The 16,946-nt window shown below is 42.4% G+C and overlaps 1 protein-coding gene across 1 annotated transcript in view; it reads right to left on the reverse strand.

Annotated features, from left to right (window-relative positions):
- Window positions 1-4,805: 4,805 nt before the first annotated feature.
- Window positions 4,806-16,946, reverse strand: part of PITPNA (phosphatidylinositol transfer protein alpha) — a 50,743-nt gene continuing 38,602 nt past the window's right edge. Inside the window, exons 7-8 of the mRNA XM_060204121.1 lie at window positions 8,572-8,637; window positions 4,806-7,349 (exon numbers count right to left, since the gene is read on the reverse strand). Coding sequence (XP_060060104.1) covers window positions 8,593-8,637 — 45 coding nt within the window. The 3' untranslated portion in view covers window positions 4,806-7,349; window positions 8,572-8,592. The remainder of the gene's footprint in view (window positions 7,350-8,571; window positions 8,638-16,946) is intronic.

A 16,946-nucleotide genomic window follows, 5' to 3' on the forward strand; every position in this document is an offset into this window, starting at 1 on the left:
TATCCACTGTGCCACCTTCTGGACCACAAAATCACACCACTTTGCATGAAGTTCACAGACCTGGTAGCCCAGTTAAAAACTCATTTTATTTTACATTTTGTGGTAATGGGGATCAAACCCAGGCATGCACTCTACCCACGTTATAATTTATATTTTAAATACTTTGTTGGGGCTCCCTATCAAAGGGAGCTAGAAACTGTACTCATGGTGACAACTTCTCTTTACCCCCCCCCCCCAATAAAGTGATTTAAACAAATATCTTGCTTGGTAGTATGAGAAAAATGTTGAGAAGGGGAGATAAAAACCAAGGAGGCTGCCAGTTGAAAATAAGACTAGAAGCCTGTGATGTGGTACAATGACTACAGTAGCCTTTGACTTGAAAGCATGAGGGCCTGAGTTTAATCCGACATTGCATGTGCCGAAGTGATGCTGTTTTTTTTTTTTTAACCGGAGCACTGCTCAGCTCTGGCTTATGGTGGTGTGGGGGATTGAATTTGGGACTTTGGAGCCTCAGGCATGAGAGTCTGTTTGCATAACCATTATGATATCTACCCCCGCCCTTAAAGATTTTTTTTACTTTGAGAAAGAACCAGACATCACTCTGGTACATGTGCTACCAGAGACTGAGCTCAGGACCTCATACTTGACAGTCCAGTGCTTATCTACTGCACCTCCCCCAGACCACAACGATGCTCTTGATCTCTCACATTCAGTTTAAAAAGGGAGACAGAGAAAATGGTCAGGTTATTTTCAGATATATAATGTTTGTGTACAGAAAGCATTTTTATTTATTATTATTTTTTTAATCAGAGCACTACTCAGCTCTGGCTTATGGTGGTGCAGGGGACTGAACCTGGGACTTTGGAGCCTCAGGCATGAGAGTCTGTTTGCATAACCATTTTGCTATCTACCACTGCCCAAGAAAGTATTTTTTAATATTTATTTTATTGGCTAGAGATAGAGAAATTGAGGAGACACCTACAGTACTGCTTCACTGCTTGTGAAGCTTCCCTTGTAGATGGGGATGCTACCGCCCAACTCCCAAGGGGACCAAGGTCTTTAACTCAGGTCCTTGAGCACTAACATGTTATTCAACTAGGTGCACTATTGCCCAGACCCTAAAGAAATTATTTTAGGGGGTTGGGCGGTAGCACACTGGGTTAAGCACACATGGCATGAAGTGCAAAGACCAGCAGAGGGATCCCGGTTCCTGGCCCCGGACCCCCACATGTGTGTGGGGGGGTCACTTCACAGGTGGTGAAGCAGATTTGCAGGTGTCTTTCTCTCCTCTTCTCAGTCTTCCCTTCCTCTCTCGATTTCTCTCTGTCCTATCCAACAACGATAACAACAGTGACGATGAACAAGGGCAACAAAGGGGAAAAATTTTATTTTAAAAGGTTTATTAATTGGACTGGGGAGATAGCATAATGGTTAATGCAAAGAGACTTTCATGCCTGAGGCTCTGAGGTCCCAGATTCAACCCCTAGCACCACTGTAAGCCACAGCTGAGCAGAACTCTGGTCAGGGTCTCTGTCCTGTACCTCTCATTAAAAAAGATTATATATGGGGGTCGGGCGGTAGCGCAGTGGGTTAAGTGCACATGGCACAAAGTGCAAAAACTGGCGCAGAGATCCCGGTTCGAGCTCCCAGCTTCCCACTGCAGGGGAGTCGCTTCACAAATGGTGAGGCAGGTCTGCAGGTGTCTATCTTACTCTCCCCTTGTCTGTCTTCCCCTCCTCTCAATTTCTCTGTCCTATCCAACAATAATAATGACAACAATAAACAAGGGCAAAAGGGGAAAAATAGCCTCCGGGAGCAGTGGGTAGTGTGTGTGTGTGTGTGTATTTTAATCACTTTTGTTTTAACCATAGCACTGCTCAACTCTAGCCTGTGGTGATGCCAGGGACTGATCCTGAACCTCGGAGTCTCAGGCATGAAAGTCTTGCATAGCCACCATGCTTTCTCCCTGACTTGCCATATTTAGTGATATGAGAGAGACCTGAGCAGGTACAATGGGAACTCATGCTCTTAAGTCTAATGCTTAGTCGCCATCTTCCAGGCTGCTATTTAAGCTGATGTATGTTAGCACAGGGCTCTGTCCCATGATATAGTCTTTTTCCACAGTGTTGGAGATGAAGCAGGGCCTTGAGTCTATGCCTGTATATATCTACAATGACTGAGGTGACAGTGCAGGGAACAACTCACCAGAGAACACTACTTGTATTAAAGTCTTACTGTACTATTGCATTAAGCTCTTACCACTCTTGTTTTACAGTTCTCTGAGAATTTCAAATGACTTCTTTAGGGAGACAGAAAAAAAAAACCTCATCTAATTTTAAGCTAGTTGACTGCTTTGCGATCCTTTATGTAGCAGGATATAAAGTGAACTGTACTGTATCTGGAAGATGATCATTTAGTTTAAAATAGTACATTCAGATCCTTTTAAAAGAGGAAGGCGAAGATACAGTAGTTCACCTGTTAAGAGTACTAGGACTAGTACCACCACATAGAAGTAATGGGAAGGGGGGTCAGGCGGTAGCCCAGCGGGTTAAGTGCATGTGGTGCCAAGCGCAAGGACCAGCATAAAGATCCTGGTTCAAGCCCCTGGCTCCCCACCTGTAGGGGATTTGCTTCACAAGCAGTGAAGCAGGTCTACAGGTGTCTATTTTTCTCTCCCCTTCTCTGTCTTCCCCTCCTCTCTCCATTTCTCTCTGTCCTGTCCAACAATGAATGACATCAACAACAACAATAATGACAACAACAAGGCTATAACAAGGGCAACAAAAGGGGGAAAAATGGCCTCCAGGAGCAGTGGATTCATTGCGCAGGCACTGAGCCCCAGCAATAACCCTGGAGGCAAAAAAAAAAAAAAAAAAGAAGTAACGGGAAGAAATCCCTCCACAGAGTTAGTGAAGCAGTGGGATCTCACAAGTGTAAGGCCCTGGCACGAAAAATAAATAAATGCAAATCCCTATGTATGGTCCCAGAACTACACATTAAACTAAAGTAATAGTTTTCTTATAGCTGGACATCCATTAAAACTTCGATGAAGTTCTAGAAGATTGAATATGAGTAGGCAGGCCACTGAATTTTTTGTCCTGAGGGGAATTCCTTTAAATTAGACCTTTTTTAAAAAATATAAATCTTTATTTATCGGACAGAGACAGCCAGAAATTTAGAGAAAAAGGGGTGATAGAGAGAGACAGAGAGACATCTGTAGCACTGCTTCACCACTTGCAAAGCTTTCCCCCTGCAGGTGGGAGCCAGGGTCATCAACCTAGGTCCTAGTGCATTGTAACGTGTGCTCAACCAGGTGTGTCACCACCTGGTTAGACCTTTGGCAGTATAATTGTTTGGTTTCTCACCTTCCTCTAGCAAAGTTCATATTTTCCAACTGAGTGAATAGAAAAGCAGATACTTTTTTAAAGGGGAAGATAGAGAGCAAGAGAGGTAGAGAGACACCCTCACCACCTGTAAGGCTTCCCCCCTGCAGGTGGGAACCTGAATCTGGGTCCTTGTGCACTCAACCAGGTGCGCCACCACCTGGCCCCAGAAAGCAGATACTCCTGAGATATAGTACTGTGGTGTCTATTTCCCCTAATCCTTAGGATATCCTATTTATTTATATTTAAATTATTTCATTTTAATGAGAGAAAGATACAGAAACCAGAGCACTACTCAGCTCTCATTTATGGTGGTACAGGGAACTGAACCTGGGCTCTTTAAGTCTCAGGCAGGAAGGTAATTTGCATAACCATTATGCTGTTTCCCTTTCTCCCTTTTATTTAAAGATTTGCTGGTCCTTGAACTCAGGATCCCATGCTTAAAAGTCCAGTGCTTCATCTATGTGCTATCTTGATTGCTATTTTCCTTTTTGTTAAAGGTACATGTGATTCTAGTGAATTATTAATGAAGATGAATATATCATAAAAAGTTAACATAGGTATGTTTTATTTTTTAAATTTGGTACTAGGGAATAAGGGTCTTGAGGATGTGTGACACTGATAAGCAGTTTCCCAGCCTAATTCCTTTTATTTAATTTGTCCTTTTATTTGTAGAGATGGAGAGGGTGGTGAAATAGCTCACTTGGATGGTGTGTTGCTTTGCCATGTGTGTGACCCAGGTTCAAGCCCAGCCCCCACCACATTGAAGAAAACTTTGCTGCTGTGGTCTCTTTCACTCACTTTTGCTCTGTCTGTCTCTGTTTAGGAAGAGACAGAGAGAAAGGAGGGACAACACAATGTTGCTCCACCAACCATGGAACGAACTCCCCAAGTGTTATCCCATGTGGTGCCACGGCATGTGCTTAAGACCGTAAGACCATGCATATGGTGAGGTAGGAGCTCTACCACGAAAGCTTTCAACCCCATGGATGGTCCTGGCTTTTTTTTTTTTTAAAGAGATTACACATGAGAGGGAAGAGAAAGAACTAGAATTTCATGCTGTAAGTTCCATGCTCTAGCCACTGTGCCATCTCCCAGACATCACAGGGATGTTTTACTTAAATTTTAAATTAATTTTAATCTGCAAATGATTCCAGAGATGCATTGTACCTTTCATAATTTTTAAATAATTTTTTTTTTTTTTGACCAGAGCACTGCTTAGTTCTGGCTTATATTGTGTTGGAGATTGAATTTATGACATCTGAGCTCCTGAATGGAAGTCTGTTCTATAAACTACTGTGCTACCTCCCCATCATCCTAATTTTTCCCTGATAAAATGGGGACAATGTTAGCAAGAGTTCAAGGACATCTAAGTTGTAAAATGGACATAAGGATATCATCAATAAGCTGGACTCCAGAAAGCTCTGTCTAGGATTTTATTAGACTGCTTCCCCCCAACCCCAATATACCTGTATTGGAAGATTGAGACAAAAAGGCACAAACTCACATTAAATAAACAAGTAATCTAATCAATTCCACAAAAAGTGTATTTTGTAAAAGTAGCACTAGGAATAAACTAAAATGAGTCAGGGGTCCCGCCAGGGACTGTCAGAGAACTTGGGGAGATAAACACGTGCCCACAAGACTGTGACCCTGTCTCTGACCCCTCAGTGAGAGGGCCAGAGTCCGGCAGGCCTTTCACAGAGGCAGTGCTGCTTCTTGGGATTTGACCCTGAACTGTAATGGAAGCAGCTGGTCTGAAAGGGTATGGCACATCCTCAGGTAGTACCCCCGGAGCTGAGCTTTTCATCACAAGTCCCTCTGAGGGGTAGTCAGTTTTCTTCTTTTTTTTTTTTGGGTGGTGGTGGTGGTGTGTGTGTGCGCGCGCACAGGGTACTTTATCCATGGGGACAGAATAGAGTAGGGACATCCTTACTTTAAGATTATGTGGGAAGGAACCCCAAATCCAAGTGAATCTCAGAATGTTTCCAGCTAAGCTCACATGGGTGCTCCCAAACTGGGGCAACTGGTGGAGGTGGGAGGAGCCAGAGAAAAGGAAGGCAGAGAGTGAGACCACACTCAAGCTGAAGTGATATGCTGTGGACGTCAAGGAAGAGCTGAAGGAAGGAGCCTAACATTGATTCTGCACACAAACAGCTGTCTGCTTAGGATATCACCCTGTTTGTTTCTCCCAGGATAACCTACCTCTGAACTTCTATCTTGTTGCTAGATGAAGAAGGGACAGTTTGAAGCAAATATAGTTATAGCTAATACAGAATTTATATGAAAACACTGACACTTTTCTACAGTTGGAATGCCTCTTCAACTTTCCCAGTCAAATGAATGCTATCAGCAGTTGGGATGCTAATAACCAAGTGAATTGTCCCAGACCCATTACTATAGACCTCACAAGGTCTGCTAGAGGAGACTAGCAGGAAGGTGTATTGGGACACTTGGTCCCAAAGGGGTTTCAATGAAGGCCAGAGCTAACCACACCAAGGGGGTCCAAGACCGTCCAAGCTCGTCCTGAGAGGATCACAGGGAAGCATCCACCAGGGTGTCATAGATGCAACCTTGAGATACTCCCTCATTGCACTTTGAAATGAGTAAGGCAAAACAACCTGACAAAACACAAGGATGCATCATCCCATCCTATTTTTCACTCCCCAGCTGAGATTTGGTCATTCTGTAGCAGCTGGATCCAGGTCAGCATGGGTTTGGATCACTTGGCCAGCATTGGGAAATGCCAGGTGACACCACAGCTATCTGATTCCCTTAGTGGGAAGGCATATTCATGTTCTGCCAAGTCACAAGAAACTGTGAAGGACTCAGCAGCTTCTGCTCCCTTGGTGCTGGCGATTTCTCACTGGCCTACTCTGGTAGAGTTCTGTACTACAAACACTACCTGCTTCTGATTGTCCAGGGCAAAACTCAGTGGGGTGGGGGGAGGATGAACTGAATTATTGATCCCCTAAATTCCTTTCCAGCAACTCGAGCCAAGAGAGAACATGTTCTGCTGGGGAAAAGCCTTATGCATGCTTATTTTTTGCAGCATGAAAAGATCAGAGCTCTTATGTCCTGACCAGCTTCAAAGACAGGACAGGAATCCAAGAAAGCACAGAAAAAAGGGGATTATTGCTGAGTGGCAGCACCAGCCCAAAAGGGAAGAGGAGCATGGACATACAGAGCTCCTGGGGTGGGGGGGAGGCTAATTAGTATATATGGGACAGACTCAATTCTAAGGGGCATATGGGATAGGCCCCTTCAGGCAGAGAGCCGACTGGGACTTACTAGGGGCTCAGCAGACAGAGTGGGCAACAGGAGGGCTAAGAAGCCATAGGTGTCTCTAAGAAGAGTGAGCAGAGATTCAGTGCCCAGGGCAAGGGTTATCTGTATTTGTTAAATTTTTAATACAGGGACTGGTTGGGCCTTGGGTACTTCCTTGGTGCCTAGAGTACTCTAACAATGGGTCACTGGTGGCAGAGATCAGAGTAGTGAAACCACGACACTGCTCTGTGGAACTGAGAATAGACTATTTCCAACCCTTCCCCTCTCTCCAGGTGAGTACTCAAAACCACACCCCAAGGTAAAAAACAAACTTAAATCATTTCAGTTATCACATCACAAAAGGTAGCTATTTTGAAAGACTAAAAAGTCATTGGGAAACAAAGGTGGGGGGGGGAGGGGACGCACACAGAAATGGGTGTGAACACAATATGAGAGGGAGAGGAGCTGCAAATACAGCAACCTATACACCATATTTCAGAGGAGCAGGCTCCCGCACACATGGGCTTCATAATACCGGACGGTCTATTTGTTCACAATATTAAAGGGCATCTAGAATTAGCTACAGTAAGGGGTTGAAAGTTGCCTGAAGAATGGGCACAGAAAGGCTGCTTCCGAAGATGGCCTGTCACTTGGGAGGGTGGAGCTGCTGGGTCTTCCTGTGACCACTGTCTTGGAGAACTAGAAGGGAAAAACAGAAATCATCACTGTAAATTATCACTGATGGGAGAACTTCAAAAGAAAGAAGGATGCCAGTGGAATAGTGAGGGGTAGCGGAAGAGAGGAAACTAAGCTTCAGGCAGTGAAGGAAAAGCTGGCATGTAACAATGCACTTACTGCTGCCCTTTTAACCTCCATAGACCCCCCACAAGCGCAGAGGGAAGGAAAGGGAGCAGAACTTTGTATCACTCACTGCTGCTGAGACCCCAGGCCTCTTTCACTTTTAGTTCTAGTTTTTACTATTACTAATTAAAAAAAAGAACCTTGTAGCTTCAGGCATGCAAGTCTTTTTGCATAACTATTATACTTCGCCTGTCCTAGTGCTAGTTTTTATTTGATAGAATAATTTCTCAGAGCCTGATGGAAATAGGGCCAGTTTTTCATTTCATGACTAATTCTATTTAAGCTGTTGGAATAAGTGGGACCAGGAATACAAAGAAGGAGGAAATAAAATACCAGACAGAACAACGAATACTAGGGAAACTGTACGGCCAGCACATTTTCTTCTTCTTTTTTTTTTTTGTGAGAACTATGGTGGTGATAGGGAGGGTGAGGGAACAAAAATTTGGTGCTGGGTGTGGAATGATACCTCCGAGGTCCTATAATCTATTTATTTACTTATTTATTATTGGATAGAGACCGAAGTCGAGAGGGGATGGGGAGATGAAGGTTTCCCCCTGCAGGTGAGGACGAGGGGTTTGAACCTGCATCTTTGCTTACTATAATGTGTGTGCCTAATCAGATATGCCCCTTGCCAACTGGCTCCCGCCAGCACATTTTCTAAGAGAAAGCTTTGAAATGCAAATGGGAGCTAGGAACCAGCCTTGACAGAGAGAAATCAGGAGTGCCCCAGAATGCCTGCTTCAACTGGAAATGGCTCAAGTTCCAAGAGGAAGAGTGACTAGCAGGTAAATTTTCGTTCTGCATCCACTACCCCATCCTACCCTCTCCATGTCTCTATCTGGACAATTCTATGTAAGACTGTACATCTCTGGGTTGTCCTAGTAATCATAATCTTTAGAAGGGGTGGCCAAAGAGTATGACAAGTCTGTTTAGCATAACAATTAATTATCATTATTATTAGAAGGCAGGTTTTCTGATTTTTGTTCAGAGCTGCTGAGGGCTTGAGGCCCATACTGATACAAACATCTAGGACATGTATGGTGAGGAATTCAATACGTACAGTGCAGAGGTGAGGGTGGCTTTAGTCATCTGCTGTCATTCCTTTCACTGGGTCCTTTTGTCTCATCTGGAATAGAAAAAGCAAGAAAAAATGATGGCTCTTACTGCTGATGGATATTCAGGACAAATACACCCGACCTTCAAAATCCTGCCAACAAAGAGTGGAGCACAGTGGTCCAGGAGATGGCTCAGTGATAAAGCTTTGGACTCTCAAGCATGAGGTCCTGAGTTCAATCCCCAGCAGCACATGTGCCAGAGTGATGTCTCTGGTTCTTTCTCTCCTATCTTTCTCATAAATAAATAAAATCTTAAAAAAAAAAAAGTGGAGCACAAAGAAAAACAGAATTCTGCATACAGACTTCCAGAGGCAGAGCTACAAGCAGCAGATCGCTTTCTCTCCTCTCCTCTCCCGGATCAACTAGGAATACCAAAGGAGACCACCCGGACCGAAACAAGACAGGACTAGAATGACCACAGAAACCCAGTAAATCACCCGTGAGTACAAACACGCATGGCTGGTGACAGAGAGGAGAGAGGGGCCTAAGGAGAGATTAAGTGACTGCTAACAGTTCGACAGTTTGTCAGTGGAGACACCACCTCCAGTCTGCTCCACTAACAAGGGGACAGCTGAAGGGAGGAAAGGACTCCCCAGAGACTCACCAAGTACAACTCTGAGTCTCCATTGCTACTACCCTCAGAATCTGGAGCAGCAACAGGGAGGGACACCAGGGCACAGAGATCTAACCGGGAAACTCAGGAGAAGACCTATACCTCGGTGGCATAGCTGAAGGGCTGTGAAAGTCTCTTTGCATAACCACTGGATTATCTCTGCCACACCCTGCTTTATCTCTTGGTCAGGAGTCATTGATTAAGCCAAGAAGCCTATTGATAGTTTAAAAGCCCTCAGGCTACCATAGCCTACAGGGGAAAAAAAAAAAGGCTTTTACACCACTGAACTCCAACTCAGGGATTGAAAAAACTGTTAACTTATATAAAATGGTTAAAACAACAAGAAAAAATATTGGAGACTCGAACCAGGACAAGAGTCCAGCTAAAAGTCCTCCAGAGGGTGAAGCACAAAACAACGAGTTCAACATCCAAACATTAGCTAAGGAAATAATAACAGGAGTGAGTAAAGAATTTGAAAAAATTGTAATCAGAAATGCAGGAACAACAAATGAGAATATGGAAGAAAATTCTAATAATCTCATGGTTATTAGAGAGCTGAAAGCTGAAATTGCTGAGCTAAGAAGGCAACTAGCTGAACAAACTAAAACAATATCAGAGCAGGGCAACAAAATAGATGAACTCCAGAAAGCAGTAGAGGGCAGAGAGAATAGAATCAATGAGGCTGAAGACAGAATTAGCAAGATTGAGGATGAATTAGAGACAACTAAAAAAGAAGTAAGAGATCTCAAAAAGAGATTAAGAGAGTCTGAAAACAACAACAGAGTCCTATGGGATGACTTCAAAAGAAACAATATACGCATTATTGGCTTACCAGAGGAAGAAAGAGAAGGGGAGGAAGAAAGCATTCTCCAGGCCATAATAGCTGAAAATTTCTCTAGTCTAGACAACACCAAAGACATAAAGATTCAAGAAGCCCAGAGGGTCCCAAACAGAATTAACCCAGACCTAAAGACACCAAGACATGTCATACTTAGATTGGAAAGGAATAAGGATAAAGAAAGGATCCTCAAGGCTGCAAGAGAAAAACAAAGAGTCACCTACAAAGGAAAACCCATAAGATTAGCAGCAGACTTCTCCATACAAACACTACAGGCCAGAAGAGAATGGCAAGATATCTATCGAGTGCTCAAAGAGAAAGGCTTTCAGCCAAGAATACTATATCCTGCTAGATTGTCATTCAGACTAGATGGAAGCATCAAAACCTTCTCAGACAAGCAACAGTTGAAGGAAGCAACCATCACCAAGCCTGCCTTGAAAGAAGTTCTGAAAGGTTTCCTATAAACAACCAGACCACCACAAATAGAACATATATCAAAACACTCTAAAACTCTACAAGAATGGCGTTAAAATATATTCAATCTTTGATATCAATAAATGTGAATGGCCTGAATTCACCTATTAAAAGACACAGAGTAGGAAGATGGATCAGAAAACACAACCCAACAATATGTTGTCTACAGGAAACTCACCTAACGCAACAAGACAAACACAGACTTAAAGTGAAAGGATGGAAAACTATCATTCAAGCCAATGGCCCACAAAAAAGAGCAGGAACAGCTATTCTCATATCTGACATGATAGACTTTAAAATAGATAAGATTAAAAAAGATAGGAAGGGACACTACTTAATGCTCAGAGGATCAGTCAATCAAAAGGACTTAACAATTATTAATATCTATGCACCCAATGAGAAGCCATCTAAATACATCAAACTTCTACTGAAAGAGCTACAGCAATATATTAACAGTAACACAATCATAGTAGGGGACTTCAACACCCCACTATCTCAACTTGACAGATCATCCAGGAAGAAAATCAGTAAAGACATAAGGGAGCTAAATGAAGAGATAGATAAACTAGAACTATTGGACATTTTCAGAGTCATTCATCCCAAGAAACTGGAATACACATTTTACTCAAATCCACATGGATCATTCTCAAGGATAGACCATATGTTAGGCCACAAAGACAGCATCAGCCTATTCAAGAGCACTGAAATCATCCCAAGCATCTTCTCAGACCACAGTGGAATTAAACTAACACTTAACAATCAACAAAAGATTAGTAACAGTGCCAAAATGTGGAAGCTCAACAGTACACTTCTTAACAACTTCTGGGTCAAAGAGGAAATCAAGGAAGAAATCAAAATGTTTCGAGAGTTCAATGAAAATGAAGACACAAGCTATCAAAATATTTGGGACACAGCTAAAGCAGTCCTAAGAGGGAAGTTCATAGCTATACAAGCACACATTAGGAAACAAGAAAAGGCACAAATAAACAGCCTGATTGCACATCTTAAAGACCTAGAAGAAGAACAACAAAAGACCCCTAAAGCAACCAGAAGGACAGAAATTACTAAAGTTAGGGCAGAAATAAATAACATTGAGAATAGGAAAACCATACAAAAGATCAATGAAAGTAAATGTTGGTTCTTCGAAAGAGTAAACAAAATCGACAAACCTTTAGCCAGACTGACAAAACAAAAAAGGGAGAAGACCCAAATAAATCGGATAGTAAATGAAAGAGGAGATATCACAACAGACACTGCAGAAATTCAACATATCATGCGAGGCTTCTATGAACAACTATATGCCACCAAGTTAGAGAACCTGGAAGAAATGAATGATTTCCTAGATACCTACCAACTTCCAAAACTAAGTCAAGAGGAAGTGGATAACATGAACAGGCCCATCACAGCTAATGAAATTGAAACAGTTATCAAAAATCTTCCCAAAAATAAAAGTCCTGGACCAGATGGTTTTACAAATGAATTCTATAAAACTTTCAAAGAAGAACTAATACCTCTACTTTTAAAAGTCTTCCAGAAGATTGAAGACACTGGAATACTCCCTGCCAGCTTCTATGAAGCCAACATCACCCTGATACCAAAAGCAGACAGGGACACAACCAAAAAAGAAAACTACAGACCAATATCTTTGATGAACACAGATGCGAAAATATTGAACAAAATTCTAGCCAACCGGATACAGCAGTATATCAAAAAGATTGTTCATCATGACCAAGTGGGGTTTATCCCAGGCATGCAAGGTTGGTTTAATATACGTAAATCAATCAATGTGATCCACCACATCAACAAAAGCAAGACCAAAAACCACATGGTCATATCAATAGATGCAGAGAAAGCCTTTGACAAAATACAACATCCCTTTATGATCAAAACACTACCAAAAATAGGAATAGATGGAAAATTCCTGAAGATAGTGGAGTCTATATATAGCAAACCTACAGCCAACATCATACTCAATGGTGAAAAACTGGAAGCATTTCCTCTCAGATCAGGTACTAGACAGGGCTGCCCACTATCACCATTACTAGTCAACATAGTGTTGGAAGTTCTTGCCATAGCAATCAGGCAGGAGCAAGGAATTAAAGGAATACAGATTGGAAGAGAAGAAGTCAAACTCTCCTTATTTGCAGATGACATGATAGTATACATGGAAAAACCTAAGGAATCTAGCAAGAAGCTTTTGGAAATCATCAGGCAATACAGTAATGTGTCAGGCTATAAAATTAACATTCAAAAGTCAGTGGCATTCCTCTATGCAAACACTAAGTTAGAAGAAATTGAAATCCAGAAATCAGTTCCTTTTTCTATAGCAACAAAAACAATAAAATATCTAGGAATAAACCTAACCAAAGAAGTGAAGGACTTGTATACTGAAAATTATGAGTCGCTACTCAAAGAAATTGAAAAAGACACAAAGAAGTGGAAAGATATTCCATGCTCATGGGTTGGAAGAATTAACATCATCAAAATGAATATATTACCCAGAGCCATCTACAAATTTAATGCTATCCCCATCAAGATCCCAAGCACATTTTTTAGGAGAATAGAACAAATGCTACAAATGTTTATCTGGAACCAGAAAAGACCTAGAATTGCCAAAACAATCTTGAGAAAAAAGAACAGAACTGGAGGCATCACACTCCCAGATCTCAAACTATATTATAGGGCCATTGTCATCAAAACTGCTTGGTACTGGAACATGAACAGACACACTGACCAGTGGAATAGAATGGAGAGCCCAGAAATGAGGCCCCACACCTATGGACATCTAATCTTTGACAAAGGGGCCCAGACTATTACATGGGGAAAGCAGAGTCTCTTCAACAAATGGTGTTGGAAACAATGGGTTGAAACATGCAGAAGAATGAAACTGAATCACTGTATTTCACCAAATACAAAAGTAAATTCCAAGTGGATCAAGGACTTGGATGTTAGACCAGAAACTATCAGATACTTAGAGGAAAATATTGGAAGAACTTTTTTCCGCATAAATTTTAAAGACATTTTCAATGAAACGAATCCAATTACAAGGAAGACTAAGGCAAGTATAAACCTATGGGACTACATCAAATTAAAAAGCTTCTTCACAGCAAAAGAAACCACTACCCAAATCAAGAGACCCCTCACAGAATGGGAGAAGATCTTTACATGCCATACATCAGATAAGAGTTTAATAACCAACATATATAAAGAGCTTACCACACTCAACAACAAGACAACAAATAACCCCATCCAAAAATGGGGGGAGGACTTGGACAGAATAGTCACCACAGAAGAGATCCAAAAGGCCGAGAAACACATGAAGAAATGCTCCAAGTCTCTAATTGTCAGAGAAATGCAAATCAAGACAACAATGAGATATCACTTCACTCCTGTGAGAATGTCACACATCAGAAAAGGTAACAGAAGCAAATGCTGGAGAGGGTGTGGGGTCAAAGGAACCCTCCTGCACTGCTGGTGGGAATGTCAATTGGTCCAACCTCTGTGGAGAACAGTCTGGAGAACTCTCAGAAGGCTAGAAATGGACCTACCCTATGACCCTGCAATTCCCCTCCTGGGGATATATCCTAAGGAACCCAACACATCCATCCAAAAAGATCTGTGTACACATATGTTCTTGGCAGCACAATTTGTAATAGCCAAAACCTGGAAGCAACCCAGGTGTCCAACAACAGATGAGTGGCTGAGCAAGTTGTGGTATATATACACAATGGAATACTACTCAGCTGTAAAAAATGGTGACTTCACCGTTTTCAGCCGATCTTGGATGGACCTTGAAAAAATCATGTTGAGTGAAATAAGTCAGAAACAGAAGGATGAATATGGGATGACCTCACTCTCAGGCCGAAGTTGAAAAACAAGATTAGAAAAGAAAACACAAGTCGAACCTGAAATGGAATTGGAGTATTACACCAAAGTAAAAGGCTCTGGGGTGGGTGGGTGGGTGGGGAGAATACAGGTCCATGAAAAATGATGAATGAAATAGTGGGGGTTGTATTGCTAAATGGGAATCTGGGGAATGTTATGCATGTAAAAAAAAAAAAAAGAAGTAGAAACGCAAAGCAGAAATTGACTGAGTTTGGAGTACGGCACCAAAGTAAGAAAGCAGAAGTACACTAGAGTTTGCAGTGAGTACCTCCCTAATACTTCCTCTCCACTTTTCCAAGCTTTGGGTCCATGATTGCTCAACAATTTGTTTGGCTTTGTATGTTAACTCTCTTTTCAGTCACCAGGTTCCAGGTGTCATCAGGATGCCGGCCAGACTTCCCTGGATTGAAGACACCACCAATGTGTCCTGGAGCTCAGCTTCCCCAGAGACCCATCCTACTAGGGAAAGAGAGAGGCAGACTGGGAGTATGGACCGACCAGTCAACGCCCATGTTCAGCGAGGAAGCAATTACAGAAGCCAGACCTTCTACCTTCTGCAACCCTCAATGACCCTGGGTCCATGCTCCCAGAGGGATAGAGTGGGAAAGCTATCGGGGGAGGGGGTGGGATATGGAGATTGGGCGGTGGGAATTGTGTGGAGTTGTACCCCTCCTACCCTATGGTTTTGTTAATTAATCCTTTCTTAAATAAAAAAAAAAATAAAAAAAAAAAGAATTCTGCATACAAACAACTACAGCCCTAGTATTTATATCTCGGTGCCACTGGTCCCCCATGCATGATCTCTACTTATCTCCTCTGCTTCCCAGGGTTGGGGTTTAGTTCTCTCTCTTTTCTATTTTAATTTTTTTATTATTATCTTATTATTTATTGGATAGAGACAGCCAGAAATCGAGAAGGAATGGGGAAATAGGGCGAGAGACTCCTGCAGCCCTGCTTCACCACTTGTGAAGCTTTCCCAATGTAGGTGGGGACTGGGAGCTTGAACCCTAGTCCTTGCACATTATAACATGTGCGCTCAAACAGGTGCAACACCACCCAGCCCTGGGGTTTAGTTCTCTTAAGCTATGCTCTCGCTTTTCATAAGGGGGTGGGGAGAGGGAGAAAGAAAAAGGGAAATATATATATATATATATATATATGTATATATGTATGTATGTATGTATTAGTCGGGGGAGGGGAGAAGGAGAGGGAGAAGAAGGAGGAGGAGGAGGAGGAGAAGAAGTAGAAGTAGAAGAAGAAGAAGAAACAGACAACCAGAACATTACTCTGGCATTTGTGATGTCAGGATTCTAATTCAGGACTTCATGTGTGAAAGTCTAAAATATCATTCACTGGGTCACTTCCTGAGCTGATAAGCCTCAATAATAGAGACAACAATAATAATAGTAATAATAGCAGACACACCAATAGCACATATGTCCAAGGGCTATAGTGAAAATTAAATATTCATGCAGTGTTCTTAGCTTAGCAGAATGCTTGGCATGGATTACGTATTCACTACATGTTAGCGCTGCTTTGTTCCAAACACCATCTTTATAAAGGAAACGAGTATGTACACAAGCTCTAAATACCCTAGTGTTTTTATTTACTTATTTATTTCTTCTTCCTATCCTGCAGTTTTTTTTTAATAAATTTTATTTATTTTCTCTTTTGTTGCCCTGGGTTTTTTTATTGTTGATGTCATCGTTGTCGTCGTTAAATAGGGCAGAGAGAAATGGAGAGAGGAAGGCAAGACAGAGGGGGAGAGAAAGACAGACCCCTGCAGACCTGCTTCACCGCATGTGAAGCGACGCCCCTGCAGGTGGGGAGCCGGGGGCTGGAACCGGGATCCTTACACCGGTCCTTGCGCTTCGTGCTGTGTGCGCTTAACCCACTGCGCCACCGCCTGACTCCCAATAAATATCATTTTTAAAACAACTCTGACTAGGATTGTAGGTTAAAACTGCAGGATAGGGGGAGTCTGGTGGTAGCACAGTGGGTTAAGTGCACATGGCGTGAAGCGCAAGGACTTGCCTAAGGATCCCGGTTCGAGCCCCCGGCTCCCCACCTGCAGGGGAGTCGCTTCACAGGCGGTGAGGCAGGTCTGCAGGTGTCTGTCTTTCTCTCCCCCTCTCTGTCTTCCCCTCCTCCATTTCTCTCTGTCCTATCCAACAACAATGACACCAATATCAACAACAATAAAACAACAAGGGCAACAAAAGGCAGTAAATAAATATTTTTTAAAAATATATTTATTTACTTATTTTTGCCTCCAGGGTTATTGCTGAGGCTTGGTGAATTTCACTACAAATCCACTGCTCCTGGAGGCCGTTTTCCCCATTTTTCATTTTTGTTGCCCTTGTTGTTGTCATTATTATTATTGTTGTCACTGCTGTTGTTGTTGGATAGGACAGAGAAATCGAGAGAGGAGGGGAGACAGAGAGGGGGAGAGAAAGATAGACACCTGCAGACCTGCTTCATCACCTGTGAAGCGACTCCCTGCAGGTGGG

Source organism: Erinaceus europaeus, chromosome 12, assembly GCF_950295315.1.
Source record: "Erinaceus europaeus chromosome 12, mEriEur2.1, whole genome shotgun sequence".
NCBI classification, from domain to species: domain Eukaryota; kingdom Metazoa; phylum Chordata; class Mammalia; order Eulipotyphla; family Erinaceidae; genus Erinaceus; species Erinaceus europaeus.